General features: G+C 41.5%; 1 protein-coding gene across 2 annotated transcripts in view; it reads left to right on the plus strand.

Annotated features, from left to right (window-relative positions):
• Window positions 1-17,714, plus strand: part of LOC139562111 (SH3 and PX domain-containing protein 2A-like) — a 109,477-nt gene that overhangs the window by 68,883 nt on the left and 22,880 nt on the right. For both annotated transcript variants that reach the window (XM_071379462.1, XM_071379463.1), the window contains exon 8: window positions 16,621-16,734. In XM_071379462.1, coding sequence (XP_071235563.1) covers window positions 16,621-16,734 — 114 coding nt within the window. The remainder of the gene's footprint in view (window positions 1-16,620; window positions 16,735-17,714) is intronic.

Raw genomic sequence — 17,714 nt, forward strand, 5'->3', positions numbered from 1 at the left:
AAATGGCTTAAGGACAACAAAGTCAAGGTATTGGAGTGGCCATCACAAAGCCCTGACCTCAATCCTATAGAAAATTTGTGGGCAGAACTGAGAAAGCGTGTGCGAGCAAGGAGGCCTACAAACCTGACTCAGTTACAATCGTGGCCAAAAGTTTTGAGAATGACACAAATATTCATTTCCACAAAGTTTGCTGCTTCAAGTGTCTTTTAGGTATTTTTGTCAGATTTTACTATGGAATACTGAAGTATAATTACAAGCATTTCAAAAGTGTCAAAGGCTTTTATTGACAATTACATGAAGTTGATGCAAAGAGTCGGTATTTGCAGTGTTGACCCTTCTTTTTCAAGACCTCTGCAATCTGCACTGGCATGCTGTCAATTAACTTCTGGGCCACATCCTGACTGATGGCAGCCCATTCTTGCATAATCAATGCTTGGAGTTTGTCAGAATTTGTGGGGTTTTGTTTGTCCACCTGCGTCTTGAGGATTGACCACAAGTTCTCAATGGGATTAAGGTCTTAAGGTGCTCCATCATGTTGGAAAAGGCATTGTTCGTCACCAAACTGTTCCTGGATGGTTGGGAGAGGTTGCTCTCGGAGGATGTGTTGGTCCCATTCTTTATTCATGGCTGTGTTCTTAGGAAAAACTGTGAGTGAGCCCACTCCCTTGGCTGAGAAGCAACCCCATACATGAATGGTCTCAGGATGCTTTACTGTTGTCATGACACAGGACTGATGGTAGCGCTCACCTTGTCTTCTCCAGACAAGCTTTTTTCCTGATGCCCCAAACAATCAAAGGGGATTCATCAGAGAAAATGACTTTACCCCAGTCCACAGCAGTCCAATCCCTGTACCTTTTGCAGAATATCGGTCTGTCCCTGATGTTTTGGCTTCTTTGCTGCCCTTCTTGACACCAGGCCATCCTCAAAGTCTTTGCCTCACTGTGCATGCAGATGCACTCACACCTACCTGCTGCCATTCCTGAGCAAGCTCTGTACTGGTGGTGCCCCGATCCCGCAGCTGAATCAACTTTAGGAGACGGTCCTGGCGCTTGCTGGACTTTCTTGGACGCCCTGAAGCCTTCTTCACAACAATTGAACCGCTCTCCTTGAAGTTCTTGATGATTCGATAAATGGTTGATTTAGGTGCAATCTTACTGGCAGCAATATCCTTGCCTGTGAAGCCCTTTTTGTGCAAAGCAATGACGATGGCACGTGTTTCCTTGCAGGTAACCATGGCTGACAGAAGAAGAACAATGATTCCAAGCACCACCCTCCTTTTGAAGCTTCCAGTCTGTTATTTGAATTCAATCAGCATGACAGAGTGATCTCCAGCCTTGTCCTCATCAACACTCACACCTGTGTTAACGAGAGAATCCCTGACATGATGTCAGCTGGTCCTTTTGTGGCAGGGCTGAAATGCAGTGGACATGTTTTTTGGGGATTCAGATCATTTGCATGGCAAAGAGGGACTTTGCAATTAATTGCAATTCATCTGATCACTCTTCATAACATTCTGGAGTATATGCAAATTGCCATCATACAATCGGAGGCAGCAGACTTTGTGAAAATTAATATTTGTGTCATTCTCAAAACTTTTGGACACGACTGTACACCAGCTCTGTCAGGAGGAATGGGCCAAAATTCACCCAACTTATTGTGGGAAGCTTGTGGAAGGCTACCTGAAACGTTGACCCCAAGTTAAACAACTTAAAGGCAATGCTACCAGATACTAATTGAATGTATGTAAACTTCTGACCCACTGGGAATGTGATGAAAGAAATAAAAGCTGAAATAAATCATTCTCTCTACTATTATTCTGACATTTCACGTTCTTAAAATAAAGTGGTGATCCTAACTAACCTAAAATAGGGAATTTCTAAATGTCAGGAATTGTGAAAAACTGAGTTTAAATGTATTTGGCTAAGGTGTATGTAAACTTCCGACTTCAACGGTATATTAATACATTTGAAATCAACAACCATCCTTTTTATACAAGACAATACCCAAATGTAAAAGTGTATTATTAATATAATGAATTTGGCATCCTATTTATAATGGTAAGTACTTCTAAACTTCCAAAGATCCAATCAAACATGGATGAATAATAGTATACCTACTGTAGCTACATGTTGAAATGATGGTGTCCTTTGTTGGGCAAATCAGATGTCAATGTAGCCTACATTTAAAAATAAAAATAAATATTTCACCTTTATTTAACCAGGTAGGCAAAATGAGAACAAGTTCTCATTTACAATTGCGACCTGGCCAAGATAAAGCAAAGCAGTTCGACACATACAACAACACAGAGTTACACATGGAGTAAAACAAACATACAGTCAATAATACAGTACAAAAATAAGGAAATATACAATATAAGAAAATGAGGTGCGGTAAAGGCCATGGTGGCGAAGTAAATACAATATAGCAAGTAAAACACTGGAATGGTAGATTTGCAGTAGAAGAATGTGCAAAGTAGAAATATAAATAATGGGGTGCAAAGGAGCAAAATAAATAAATAAATACAGTAGGGGAAGAGGTAGTAGTTTGGGCTAAATTATAGATGGGCTATGTACAGGTGCCGTAATCTGTGACCTGCTCTGACAGCTGGTGCTTAAAGCTAGTGAGGGAGATGTGTTTCCAGTTTCAGAGATTTTTGTAGTTCGTTCCAGTCATTGGCAGCAGAGAACTGGAAGGAGAGGCGGCCAAAGGAGGAATTGGCTTTGGGGGTGACCAGCGAGATATACCTGCTGGAGTGCGTGCTAAAGGTGGGTGCTGCTATGGTGACCAGCGAGCTGAGATAAGGGGGGACTTTACCTAGCAGGGTCTTGTAGATGACCTGGAGCCAGTGGGATTGGCAACGAGTATGAAGCGAGGGCCAGCCAACGAGAGCGTACAGGTCGCAGTGGTGGGTAGTAAATGGGGCTTTGGTGACAAAACGAATGGCACTGTGATAGACTGCATCCAATTTATTGAGTAGGGTATTGGAGGCTATTTTGTAAATGACATCGCCGAAGTCGAGGATCGGTAGGATGGTCAGTTTTACGAGGGTATGTTTGGCAGCATGAGTGAAGGATGCTTTGTTGCGGAATAGGAAGCCAATTCTAGATTTAACTTTGGATGGGAGTCTGGAAGGAGAGTTTACAGTCTAACCAGACACCTAGGTATTTGTAGTTGTCCACATATTCTAAGTCAGAACCGTCCAGAGTAGTGAAGCTGGACGGGCGGGCAGGTGCAGGCAGCGATCGGTTGAAGAGCATGCATTTCGTTTTACTTGTATTTAAGAGCAGTTGGAGGCAATGGAAGGAGAGTTGTATGGCATTGAAGCACGTCTGGAGGGTTGTTAACACAGTGTCCAAAGAAGGGACAGAAGTATACAGAATGGTGTCGTCTGCGTAGAGGTGGATCAGAGACTCACCAGCAGCAAGAGCGACATCATTGATGTATACAGAGAAGAGGGTCGGCCCGAGAATTGAACCCTGTGGCACCCCCATAGAGACTGCCAGAGGCCCGGACAACAGGCCCTCCGATTTGACACACTGAACTCTATCAGAGAAGTAGTTGGTGAACCAGGCGAGGCAATCATTTGAGAAACCAAGGCTATCGAGTCTGCCGATGAGGATGTGGTGATTGACAGAGTCGAAAGCCTTGGCCAGGTCAATGAATACGGCTGCACAGTATTGTTTCTTATCGATGGCGGTTAAGATATCGTTTAGGACCTTGAACGTGGCTGAGGTGCACCCATGACCAGCTCTGAAACCAGATTGCATAGCGGATAAGGTACGGTGGGATTCGAATTGGTCGGTAATCTGTTTGTTGACTTCGCTTTCGAAGACCTTAGAAAGGCAGGGTAGGATAGATATAGGTCTGTAGCAGTTTGGGTCAAGAGTGTCCCCCCCTTTGAAGAGGGGGATGACTGCAGCTGCTTTCCAATCTTTGGGAATCTCAGACGACACGAAAGAGGTTGAACAGGCTAGTAATAGGAGGTTGCAACAATTTCGGCAGATAATTTTAGAAAGAAAGAGTCCAGATTGTCTAGCCCGGCTGATTTGTAGGGGTCCAGATTTTTCAGCTCTTTCAGAATATCAGCTGACTGGATTTGGGAGAAGGAGAAATGGGGAAGGCTTGGGCGAGTTGCTGTGGGGGGTGCAGTGCTGTTGACCGGGGTAGGGGTAGCCAGGTGGAAAGCATGGCCAGCCGTAGAAAAATGCTTATTGAAATTCTCAATTATAGTGGATTTATCTGTGGTGACAGAGATTCCTAACCTCAGTGCAGTGGGCAGCTGGGAGGAGGTGTTCTTATTCTCCATGGACTTTACAGTGTCCCAGAACTTTTTTGAGTTTGTTGCAGGAAGCAAATTTCTGCTTGAAAAAGCTAGCCTTGGCTTTTCTAACTGCCTGTGTATATTGGTTTCTAACTTCCCTGAAAAGTTGCATATCACAGGGGCTGTTCGATGCTAATGCAGAACGCCACAGGATGTTTTTGTGTTGGTTAAGGGCAGTCAGGTCTGGAGAGAACCAAGGGCTATATCTGTTCCTGGTTCTAAATTTCTTGAATGGGGCATGCTTATTTAAGATGGCGAGGAAGGCATTTAAAAAAAATAACCAGGCATCCTCTACTGACGGGATGAGGTCAATATCCTTCCATGATACCCGGGCCAGGTCGATTAGAAAGGCCTGCTCGCTGAAGTGTTTCAGGGAGCGTTTGACAGTGATGAGTGGAGGTCGTTTGACCGCTGACCCATTACGGATGCAGGCAATGAGGCAGTGATCGCTGAGATCTTGGTTGAAAACAGCAGAGGTGTATTCAGAGGGCAAGTTGGTTAGGATGATATCTATGAGGGTGCCCGTGTTTACGGCTTTGGGGTGGTACCTGTTAGGTTCATTGATAATTTGTGTGAGATTGAGGGCATCAAGCTTAGATTGTAGGATGGCTGGGGTGTTAAGCATGTCCCAGTTTAGGTCACCTAGCAGCACGAGCTCTGAAGATAGATGGGGGGCAATCAGTTCACATATGGTGTCCAGAGCACAGCTGGGGGCAGAGGGTGGTCTATAGCAGGCGGCAACGGTGAGAGACTTGTTTTTAGAGAGGTGGATTTTTAAAAGTAGAAGTTCAAATTGTTTGGGCACAGACCTGGATAGTAGGACAGAACTCTGCAGTAGATTGCAACACCGCCCCCTTTGGCCGTTCTATCTTGTCTGAAAATGTTGTAGTTAGGGATGGAGATTTCAGAGTTTTTGGTGGTCTTCCTAAGCCAGGATTCAGACACGGCTAGGACATCCGGGTTGGCAGAGTGTGCTAAAGCAGTGAATAAAACAAACTTAGGGAGGAGGCTTCTAATGTTAACATGCATGAAAACAAACATAAACCCAACCGCACTCCAAATTTACTTTCACATACAGCTTGTGTAAAACTATTCAACACATATGAGTATGAAAGCTGATCATGTGTAAATGTGCTGACATTATAGCTCAGCTGAAACGAATACCGCCTGTTTCCAAAGTGAAATAGAATACGTAGAGGTAGGCATCTGGATCATAGACTCATTCTCACGGAAGTGCATTAACCCTCAAGTTGCTGGACTGTGGCTTCACATTTTATTTCGATATACAGTGCCTTTCGGAAAAGTATTCAGAACCCTAAACTTTTCCCACATTTTGTTACGTTACAGCCTCATTCTAAAATGGATTAAATGAAAAAAAATCCTCAGGAATCTACACAATACCCTGTAATGACAAAGCGAAACAAGTATTCAGACATTTTTGAAAATGTTATACAAATAAACTAAAATACCTTATTTACAAAAGTATTTACACTCTTTGAAACTGAACTCAAGTACATCCTGTTTCTATTGATCATCCCTGAGATGTTTCTACAACTGGATTGGAGTCCACCTGGGGTACATTGGGCTCCTGAGTGGCACAGTGGTCTAAGACACTGCATCTCAGTGCAAGAGGTGTCGCTGCAGTACTTGGTTTGAATCCAGGCTGCATCACATCCGGCCGTGATTGGGAGTCCAATAGGGCGGTGCACAATTGGCCCAGCATTGTCTGGGTTTGGCCAGAGTAGGCTGTCATTGTAAATAAGAATTTGTTCCTAACGGACTTGCCTAGTTAAATAAAGGTGTTATATATGTGTATATATACAAACATGTAATTGATTGGACACAATTTGGAAAGGCACACACCTGTCTATATAAGGTCCCACAGTTGACAGTGCGTGTCAGAGCAAAACCAAGCCATGAGGTCGAAGGAATTGTCTATAGACCTCTGAGACAGTATTGTGTCGAGGCACAGATCTGGGGAAAGGTACCAAAACATTAATGCGGCATTGAAGGTTCCCAAGAGCACAGTGGCCTCCATCATTCTTAAATGGAAGAAGTTTGGAACCACCAAGACTCTTCCTGGAGCTGGCCGCCCGGCCAAACTGAGCAATTGGGGGAAAAGGGCCTTAGTCAGGGAGGTGCCCAAGAACCCAATGGTCACTCTAACAGATCTCTAGAGTTCCTCTGTGGAGATGGGAGAACCTTCCTGAAGGACAACCATCTCTGCAGCACTCCACCAATCAGGCCTTTGTGGTAGAGTGGCCAGATGGAAGCCACTCCTCAGTAAAAGGCATATGACAGCCCGCTTGGAGTTTGCCGAAGGCACCTAAAGAACTCTCAGACCATGAGAAATAAGATTCTCTGGTCTGATTAAACCAAGATGAATACCAGGTGTCACTTCTGGAGGAAACCTGGCACCATCCCTACGGTGAAGCATGGTGGTGGCAGCATCATGCTGTGGGGATGTTTTTCAGCGGCAGGTACTGGGAGACTAGTCAGGTAGATGAGGGTAGGTAGATGAGGGACAACAAATATGTAATACATTTTATAATAAGGCTGTAACGTAACAAAATGTGTAAAATTCAAGGAGTCTGAATACTTTCCGAAGGCACTGTTCCTCTTTATTTAGGTTGATAGCATGACGTTGAAACAATGTTGATTCAAACTATTTTACTATCAACATTGAAACAAGGTCAAATAAAATGTCTAATCAAATCTTAAATTCTACATCATTTCAACCACCCAGTATACTGTTGTATTGAATCTAGGTTTCAATATTATAGCTTTTTTAAATGTGGAATTTTCAGCACTTTTTCAACATATACATAGTTCTGATGATTACGTTGAAATTAGATTGATGCAACAACCTGTTTGTCAGCTTAAATCAATTAATTTAAGTTGAAGTTTTACCCTAATTTCAATGTTCTTTTTCAAATCCAATGTATTTTCCACGTTGATTCCACATCACCAGTAGGTGCTCAGTGGGATTTTTTTTTTCTTCCCAGATGTGTTTTGTTAGTGTTTTTGTAGCTGTGCGTCTCAAGCTGTGTAAATCAGGCTGACATAGGCATTTTGTCTAGGTGTTAAAATCCTAATTAGATAGTTGGCAACCGTATCCTTTAATTCAGTACATCCTGTATAAACTCTGTGGGCTATGGCAAACAAACTTGCAACATTATTTATTTGACTTTTTCATAGTTTCCTTGCAGTACAACCACTGAAGTTGTCAAGACAAACCATTTGTATTGTTTGCAGTAAAGTTGTGACATTTAAATCTGGAATCCTCAATGGTGAAACAGCCACGTCCGTTTGCGATATTACACTAACAAAGAAGTTACTGCAAACAACCAACACAGTTTTTTCCCTTCGGACATCATTGCACGCGCGACGCTGATCATCTCATCAACAAAAGCAATAACAATGGTGGTGGGGTGGCCAGTGGCGCTCTTTCCTCCTACTGCGGATGCCATCTTTAAGTTTGTTAACAGACCTAAAGGTTCAGTGAATTAATAGAAGACCTCCACCAGAGAGTTGTGGGTTTGACCCTGTTGTCTCACTATTGTCTCACTGAATCACTGACCTAAAGGAGAGGGCACAGAACTAAGCACAACTCAGTGGGGAGATGAGGAGAAAAGCACTGCATGGACCTGGACATAAACTTTATGAAATTACTCCTAATTTAAGTGAATGTAGTTTCTTTGGTTTATTTGTCGTGTTTGCAATGGATCCTTGCAATTGCCCCTAAAAGCTAGTTGATGGGCACTACAGTATAAAAGGAAAATAATATTTGCTTTATCCATTGCTTCCTAGTGATGCACAACTAGTGATGCAGACAGAGACACAGATGCGGTGTCACAGATGATAAAGATTCATACAGCTGCAGGAGGCACAGATGAGGATGTTAATAGAGATGACAGACATACGGTAGATAGACAGACAGATGATGTTAATCGAGATGACAGACATACTGTAGATATACAGACAGATGAGGATGTTGATAGAGATGACAGACATACAGTAGATATACAGACAGATGAGGATGTTGATAGAGATGACAGACATACAGTAGATATACAGACAGATGAGGATGTTGATAGAGATGACAGACATACAATAGATATACAGACAGATGAGGATGTTGATAGAGATGACAGACATAAAATAGATATACAGACAGATGAGGATGTTGATAGAGATGACAGACATACAATAGATATACAGACAGATGAGGATGTTGATAGAGATGACAGGCATAAAATAGATATACAGACAGATGAGGATGTTGATAGAGATGACAGACATACAATAGATATACAGACAGATGAGGATGTTGATAGAGATGACAGACATAAAATAAATATACAGACAGATGAGGATGTTGATAGAGATGACAGACATAAAATAGATATACAGACAGATGAGGATGTTGATAGAGACGGTGGATATAGATATACGGTAGATATACTGGCAGAATTAAGCTAGACACCAAAACACCTTGAATGTGCTTTCGAAAATGCAACAGAAACAGTTGTAGCACTGGTATATTAATAGTATTTATTACTGAAAAAAGCACGTTTTTTGGGTTCCTGTCATTTGCACCTATGTGTTATAAACCTGTGTTGGCAAGGAAATCAGCACTTGTGTAGTGGGCATGTGTTTCCAAATACTTTTATTGCCTCTTGAGGATCATTGAACTCAGCCTAAGCACCTGCCATATGGGAACAAGGTTGAAAAATACAGTTGAGGCAGTCCTAGCCATCAATAACAGCTTTTATTTACTCAAACCTCTTAAAGTGACAGTGTTTTTTTTCCATAATGTATATTCAGACATCTAGCTAAGCACTTTCAAATGAAGGTACCATATTTTTACACCTTATTCCCATATTTGCTTTGATTTCAACAGCTGCCAATTTATAAAAGTGCAAATGAAAATGTTGAAATTGGGAATTTGATCTGTAAATTCTTAACAATTTAATTCTTGACTACCCAGCAAACCAAAATTAAATGTTTGTATAAAGCTTTTGGATGATGTTGCAAGAATGTTCCTGGAACCTATTTAATCTGTTCTTTAAAGTTTCCTAGAATGTTTCATTAGGTTGTGGGAACAGTCTGCTGGGAACATTGTGGGGACATCACAGAAGATATGTTCCCTCCCCCAAAGAAATCCAGTTTTGCGGATGTTTCTTTTAGGGTGCAAAAAACATTCACCTGATGTTACAAGAACGTTCCCAGAACACATATTGTCTGTTCTTTAAAGGTTTCCAGTATCTTTCTTTAGGTTGTCGAAACATTGTGTTGATATGACGAGCTAGGTTCCCAAAACACAAACTGTCCAGTTATGCTGACATTCAGCAGATGTTTGTATCAGGGTGCACAAAACTTTATTTTGATGTTGCTATAATGTTTACAGAACAGACTTTCTGATTTCTTTAAAGGTTCCCAGAAGATTTAATTAGGTTGTGGGAACAGTGTGGGTACATTACAAGAGAGAGGTTCCCAAAACACAAAATATGCTCAGTTGTGATGGCATTCATACAATGTTTAAGTTAAGTTGCACAGGACATTCCTATAATGTTGGCAGAACACCTGGTCTAAGTTTTTGAAGGTTCCCAGTACATTGAATTAAGCTATGAGAGTTGTCTGGGATGTTGCAAGAATATTTTTGTGATATTCACATAGGTTTTTATTTCATTTTACCCTTATTTTACCAGTTAAAATGTTGCACAGAACATTTCCACAATGTTCCACAATTTCCAAATAAGTCCGTTTTTATGATGCTCATCACACATTTGTTTTAGGTTTAGCATACTATTCCTTTGATATTCAAGCAATATACATTTGCCCTGGTCTTGGAGGTTCTCAGAACATTTAGAAAATGTTATAATATTTTTTATCTACTATTACCGCAACATTCTCAGCATGCACATTTGTAGCCACTTAAAGCATAAGAAAGCAGATTGGATGACATTCCCATGATGTTTTTCTCCAGATTTAATGGCAATTCATATTTGAAGGTGATGGCATTTTCTTCACAACCATATTCTTTACACTACATGCAGTACATTGACATTCTGCACATGTAGGGTTTGAACCAGCAATGTTTGATTTCCAAGCCCATTCTTTTATCCTCTGCACCACCAGGGAAAAACTCTTACAGTGGCAAGAAAAAGTATGTGAACCCTTTGAAATTACCTGGATTTCTGCATAAATTGGTCATCAAATTTGATCTGATTTTCATCTAAGTCACAACAATAGACAAACATAGTGTGCTTAAACTAATAACAAAGACATTATTGTATTTTTCTTGTCTATAGTGATTACATCATTTAAACATTCACAGTGTAGGTTGGAAAAAGTATGTGAACCCCAAGGCTAATGACTTTTCCAAAAGCTCATTGGAATCAGGAGTCAGCTAACCTGGAATCCAATCAATGAGACGAGATTGGAGATGTTGGTTAGAGCTGCCTTGCCCTATAAAAAACACTCGCAAATTTTGAGTTTGCTATTCACAAGAAGCATTGCCTGACGTGAACCATGCCTCAAACAAAAATATCTCAGAAGACCTAAGATTAAGAATTGTTGACTTGCATAAAGCTGGAAAGGGTTACAAAAGTATCTCTAAAAGCCTTGATGTTCATCAGTCCACGGTAAGACAAATTGTCTATAAATTGAGAAAGTTCAGCACTGTTGCTATTTTTCCTAGGAGTGGCCATCCTGCAAAGATGACTGCAAGAGCGCAGCACAGAATGCTCAATGAGGTTAAGAAGAATCCTAGAGTGTCAGCTAAAGACTTACAGAAATCTCTGGAACATGCTAACATCTCTGTTGACGAGTCTACGATACGGTAAATACTAAACAAGAATGGTGTTCATGGGAGGACACCACAGAAGAAGCCACTGCTGTCCAAAAAAAACATTGCTGCAAGTCTGAAGTTTGCAAACGTGCACCTGGATGTTCCACAGCACTACTGACAAAATATTCTGTGCACAGATGAAACTACAGTTGAGTTGTTTGGAAGGAACACACAACACTATGTATGGAGAGAAAAAAAGGCACAGCACACCAACATCAAAACCTCATCCCATCTGTAATGTATGGTGGGGGGAGCATCATGGTTTGGGGCTGCTTTGCTGCCTCAGGGCCTGGACAGCTTGCTATCATCAACGGAAAAATGAATTCCCAAGTTTATCAAGACATTTTGCAGGTGAAATGTTAGGCTATCTGTCCACCAATTGAAGCTCAACAGAAGTTGGGTGACGCAACAGGACAACGACCCAAAACACAAAGTAAATCAACAACAGAAGAAAATACGCCATCTGGAGTGGCCCAGTCAGAGGCCTGACCTCAACCCGATTGAGATGCTGTGGCATGACCTCAAGAGCAGTTCACACCAGACATCCCAAGAATATTGCTGAACTGAAACAGTTTTGTAAAGATGAATGGTCCAAAATTCCTCTTGACCGTTGTGCAGGTCCGATCCGCAACTACAGAAAACGTTTGGTTGAGGTTATTGCTGCCAAAGGAGGGTCAACCAATTATTAAATCCAAGGGTTCACATACTTTTCCCACCCTGCATTGTGAATGTTTAGACGGTGTGTTCAATAAAGACATACACGTATAACTGTTTCTGTGTTATTAGTTTAAGCAGACTGTCTATTTTTGTGACCTAGATGAAGATCAGATCAAATTTTATGACCAATTTATGCAGAAATCCAGGTATTTCCAAAGGGTTCACATACTTTGTCTTGCCACTGTACATCTTCTTTTTCAGTATAGCCATGGCAGGATGGTCAATCAGGAATTCCATGCTTCCTTTTTTTTGCAATTTTTATTATATTTTACCAGGTAAGTTGACTGAACACATTCTCATTTACAGCAACCTGGGGAAAAGATAAATGAGCCAATAGGAAGTTGGGGATGATTAAGTGAACATGATGGTATGAGGACCAGGTTGGGACTTTAGCCGTAAAACCAGGGTTAACACCCTTATTTTTACAATAAGTGCCATGGGATCTTCAGTGACCACAGTCAGGACACCCATTTAACATCCCACCTTAAAACTGCACCCTACACAGGGTAATGCCCCAATTACTGCCTGAGGGCTTTGGGATATTATTATAGCGTCGGGTTATTTATTTTTTCAGAGGAAAGAGTGCTTCCTACTGGCCCTCCAACACCACTTCCATCAGCATCTGGTCTCCCATCCAGGGACCAACCGTGCTTAGCTTCAGAGGTAAACCAGCAGTGGGATGCAGGGTGGTATGCTGCTGATGTAATTAATCCAGGGAAATAATGTTAACTGGGTTATACACCATCACTTCACCCATCCTCTTTTATGCTGCATACTTCTGGGCCTACATTTACAAGGTATCCAGGACTGACTGCTGATCTAGGGTCCCTTTTGCTTTTCAGATTATGTAAAATAAGTCTGGGGGGAACATATCAAGCATCTCAAAGTAGGAATTATATCGGGTGTGTTTTAAAAAACTTGAACAGTACATTTTGACACAATGTCTACAATTTTGTAGAGTTTGTCTAAATTCTGCATTTATGACTGGATTAATACATCTGGATGAAATGAAGACAGCCTATCTTTTAGTAGATTATATCTGAGCCTCAATTGTTTTTTAAAGGTCTAAAGAAGATATGGAATTGAACCTGCAGTTTTCAGCTCTGCATTCACATCCTTAACTCTGCACCACCAAGGGATAGCTGTAGTGTTTATTTTAGTTGTCTAATATGGTCAATCAGGATACAACACAATTTCTGAGTTATTAAAATGTTCCGATCCTCTTCATGAGGTGTACTTGTAACACTGTATTTTATGACAAAATGTGTTCTGGGAACGTTCTTGCAACATCACGCAAATGTTTTATATAAATATTGTATAATCATCAGCACGACTGGACAGTTTGAGAACATTTGCCCGAAGCCTAACAAATGTTCTGGGAACTTTTACAGGACCAGTTTTGGTTTGCATGGACAATAGTACTGCTACATTGTGGTACTACCTAGAAACCTAATAACTTTTGGGGAATGTACTTTGGTGGTTGTTACAGACGTTGTGCACGACATTTTAGTAAATGTTAGGGGAATATTTCAAGGATATTTCATTTTAAACATAAAAAAAAACATTCTTTGAATGTTTTTGGGATGTTATCTTAATGTTAGATAAAACCCTAACTAGAACTTAATGGGAATCTTAGCTAATGTTCTGGGAATGTTTCCGGTTTGCTGGATTGAGACACTTGACCACTGCCAACATGAGATACCCATGTGATAGTTATTGACGCTGGGTATTTGGCTCCTTGTTGCAGATATAGCAGAAGAAGAAAAAAAGTATTTCTAGAACAGTATACTGGACAAGCTTCCAACCGTGTCTTATACAAGTGGAAGCAAAACGGCTGTATTTTAAAGGCTCCGGTCCTAAGTACTGTACACAAGATTTTATTTATTTTAGCTCTCAGTTCTCCGTTTAATTTATTGGCACAGGATTTGTATGAAGCCACAGCTTTGGTGTAAAGACCGAACACGTTACATGGCTTGTTAGGGAATTGAGCCTTTGCCAATGTGGGGGCGCAGGGCTAGATCTAAACAGCCTTCTATTCTCTGGACCCACACAAAGTCAATGTAAAGTACACTTAACAGCTGCTGCAGCATGTGTGATTGAATTGGTAAATTCAAATTAAACAACTCACCCATGTATATAGATTGAATAGGTTATATTCTAGGTTGGCAAATAACATCTTTGTTGTTAATCTATCTTAATACCACTCTGTTCAATTGTTTTGGATCCCTCTTCATCAAACTAACAGCTTGTAAGTTCTGCACATTATCCGGCAATTCCCTGTTTTAAATCAATATTCAACCTAGCCCCAGGCTCTGGCAGGGTTTCCCAACTGGCGGCCCGCAGGCCGATTTTGGCCCGCGCATGGTTTTATTTGGCCCTCAAAGTTTTCTGAGCAAGTTTTTTGGGAGGGACATAACAGACTAAAAACACCAGGAAATCAGCACCAAGTGATTTTCATTTAAGGAATCTGTTCTCAAGTATTCCCACACAAAATAGAGAAACACTTGATCGTATACAAATGAAAGCAAGGTTTGAAATTATTATGTTTTAGTCAAACATATCTGTTTGGGCTTCTTGCGGTCAATTTGCCGTCTACAAATTATCATCATCAACTCATGGTTAACCCTGATACCTATAATTTCTGTCTGTCTGTTATCGAATACCCCTGATTGGACGATATAAAATTGCATAATAGATCTTAAACATTATGTTCCATGATTGGTTTGGGTGAGGACTGTCCCATAGACTTGCATATCAGACATGACCAACATCATAGTGTACTGTACCTCAGCGTTCTGTTTACATTTGTAAAGTGCAGTGTTTTGTGATATATCACATAGGTTAATAGTTAACGCAGCAGGCATAAAAGAAACATCTGAGTGGAGTCCCCACATCCGGTTTTCAGGGGAAACGGAACTAGGTTGAAAATACTGTCTTCCAGTTTCTTCCAACTCCGCATAGGCTACATAGCTATTGACATAGCTTTAGCTTACATAGCTCTAATACATATTGTTAGGCAAGTAAGTATTTACATTTCACAGCATTGCTCCACAAGACAGTCAGTGAACTCATAGAGGTTGGAGAAGCAGTGAATGTTCCATGGAACCCTCCAGTCTTCTTTATGAGGGTTGTGAAGAGCTGTCAGCCATCTTGGATTCTGGTTACCACAACAAATAGAGCATTCGTGGGGCGCCACATCACAGGGGAGGTTTAACGAGGGTGTTTTGTCACTTCACTCTCCTGCGGTGAACAGCCATGACCTCTCCAGAGCAAAGCGACAGAGAAATGGTATTGATTAGCCTACGTGGCAGCAGCGCTGGGGTTCGTGCAAAAGAGTTAATAGCGATCAAGGTTACTGGCTGTAGCCAGTCAGGCACTGAAAAAAATTGTCTATGTATTGTTTCCCATCCACTTTGTGAGTGACCATATGACTCAGAAATGGACCCAAACATGCGTGACTCACAAGGCCCTGGAACTTAAATCTCACTGTTCATTTTAATACATCATTTATTTCCATGCACTAAGAACATCAATATTTTCTTACATTATTTGTTCGATGAAGCTGTCCTGTGTATGCTCAATACTGTACCTTTCACTCAGACCTTTGTCTGGTATCCAACTGACTGAGTAATTCAGTCATATCCCAAGGAAATAAATAAAATCAAGCAAGACGTTGAGTGTTTTGCCAGTAACGTCCCACCCATTTAAATTATGATTGATGTTGATGAAAGTCAGGGCTAACAAGGCCAAATCAGGATTTATGTCGTCACAAAGACATCCCAAACCAGATGTGATGTTGTTGGGCTTGGGGATAGAGACTATAAAGTACACAGTGAGCTAACATTAATAATATGCATGTCAATCTCTCCTGGCTCAAAGTAGAGGAGAGATTAACTTGAGCACTACTTGTATTTGTGAGAAGTATTGACATGCACCAAGCTGTCTGTTTAAACTACTAGTACACAGCTCAGACACCCATGCATACCTCAACAGACATGACACCAGAGTTCCCTTCACAGTCCCCAAGTCCAGAAAAGACTATGGGAGGCGCACAGTACTAAATACTACATTGAACTCTATTCCACATCAAGCAACTGATGCAAGCAGTAAAATCAGATAAAAAAACCCGGATAAATACACCTTATGGAACAGCAGGGACTGTGAAGAGACACACATGCACAGACACACAAGTACACACCCACACATGATAACATACTGTAGGCACTATACACACACGTACACATGGATTTTGTGTTGATCGGGAGTCCCATAGGGCGGCGCACAATTGGCCCAGGGTCGTCCGGGTTAGTGGAGGGTTTGGCCGGGTGGGTAGGCCGTCATTGTAAATAAGAATTTGTTCTTAACTGTCTTGCCTAGTTATATAAAGGTAAAAATATATAAATTGAATCAGGGTCTATAAACTAGAACAGACATTTTTCTTGAAATGGAGGAGGAACACTCCTCTAAAGTCCTTTATCAGATTATTTTATAAACCGTACTGAAAGATGCTGTGCTAGTCATGTTGAACGAACATCCTACAAAATCTGTCTCGTTTAAGGCAAGTCCCAACGGTAATTGATTTAATCCTAAATAATTGTTCTATAATTGGAATTTTCAGGGTAGGTGTCTATTCCAATAGGCAATGAATAACCAGTAATTTACCAGGTACTGTATGATCACTTTTTACCTTACAGTACCTCCATTGACCTCCCTCTCTCTGTGCCCCTAGGCTGGTGGTTTGTCAGTACAGCGGAAGAGCAGGGCTGGGTCCCTGCCACCTACCTGAACACCCACAGCAACACACGAGATGAACTGGAGCTGGGCGCCTCCAAGTCCGGGGAAGGTAAGAGCTCCACACCACTTTGAATACAGGAAGAAAGCTTGTACAATACATCTACTATTCAAGCTGCACCACAATACCGACCATGTTAGCCTTCGTCACTTCCAGCAACATGGTGACATTTAGGGACCTACAACCTCCCCTCACCCATCTCTAAAAGGGTACAGTAGTCTGACTCCCACCCCCGACCCACCGCCGACTGACGCTCACGTCCCTCGTCCAGTGAGAACACCCTTCTCTGTGCTGTTATCCACTATAAGCACCCCTGAACAAGCTCCAGATTCAGCCCTGAGTAAATAGGCTGGAGAAGGATTGCCAGGGCCTAAGCCACAACTCTGGGCTGAGGTGCACTGAGTGACGTACTGTACTCTACAGTAGCAGTGTAGAAATTCTATACTAAAAAGAGGTTACCTCCTTGGAGTTTTGGACGGTGAACGAATGAAAGAGGTGCATGTTTGATTCACTGTAGGGATTGAGCTGTGAGGAAGATGTTTATGTGAGTCTGTTGCTAGTAAAGTCATGTCTGATGTTAATTATTCCGGGCCCTGAGATAAATTCATACAGACTGATCAGTGCCTAGCCTTTTCACTCTCCACTCTCTCACGGACAAGTGCAAATCATTATTTTACAGTAGGCAACTTTAAAGATGGAAATCATTTACTTGCATCTTACTGTTCCAAGCAAACATTCAGATTTTCCAGCACTCTGGCAAAACAAGCATTTACTGTAACGAGTGTCGACTCCAAAACACTGTGACCCACATTCCTAGGACCGGCGTTATGGGCGGGCCTTAGGGGGCCTGGCTCGCCCTACCGTACCTTCTTGCCCTTCCCAATAAAATATATAAATATTGATAATTTATTTGACCGAGATGCTCGCCGACAGAAAGACACATAATTTTCTGATAAAGCATCCGAGCGAGCGAAATAGCACCCTTCTGTCTCAGTATTTGTAGCCCATGTATCTTATGCTGTCTGTCTTAA

The sequence above is a fragment of the Salvelinus alpinus genome, chromosome 32 (genome assembly GCF_045679555.1).
Source record: "Salvelinus alpinus chromosome 32, SLU_Salpinus.1, whole genome shotgun sequence".
NCBI lineage: Eukaryota > Metazoa > Chordata > Actinopteri > Salmoniformes > Salmonidae > Salvelinus > Salvelinus alpinus.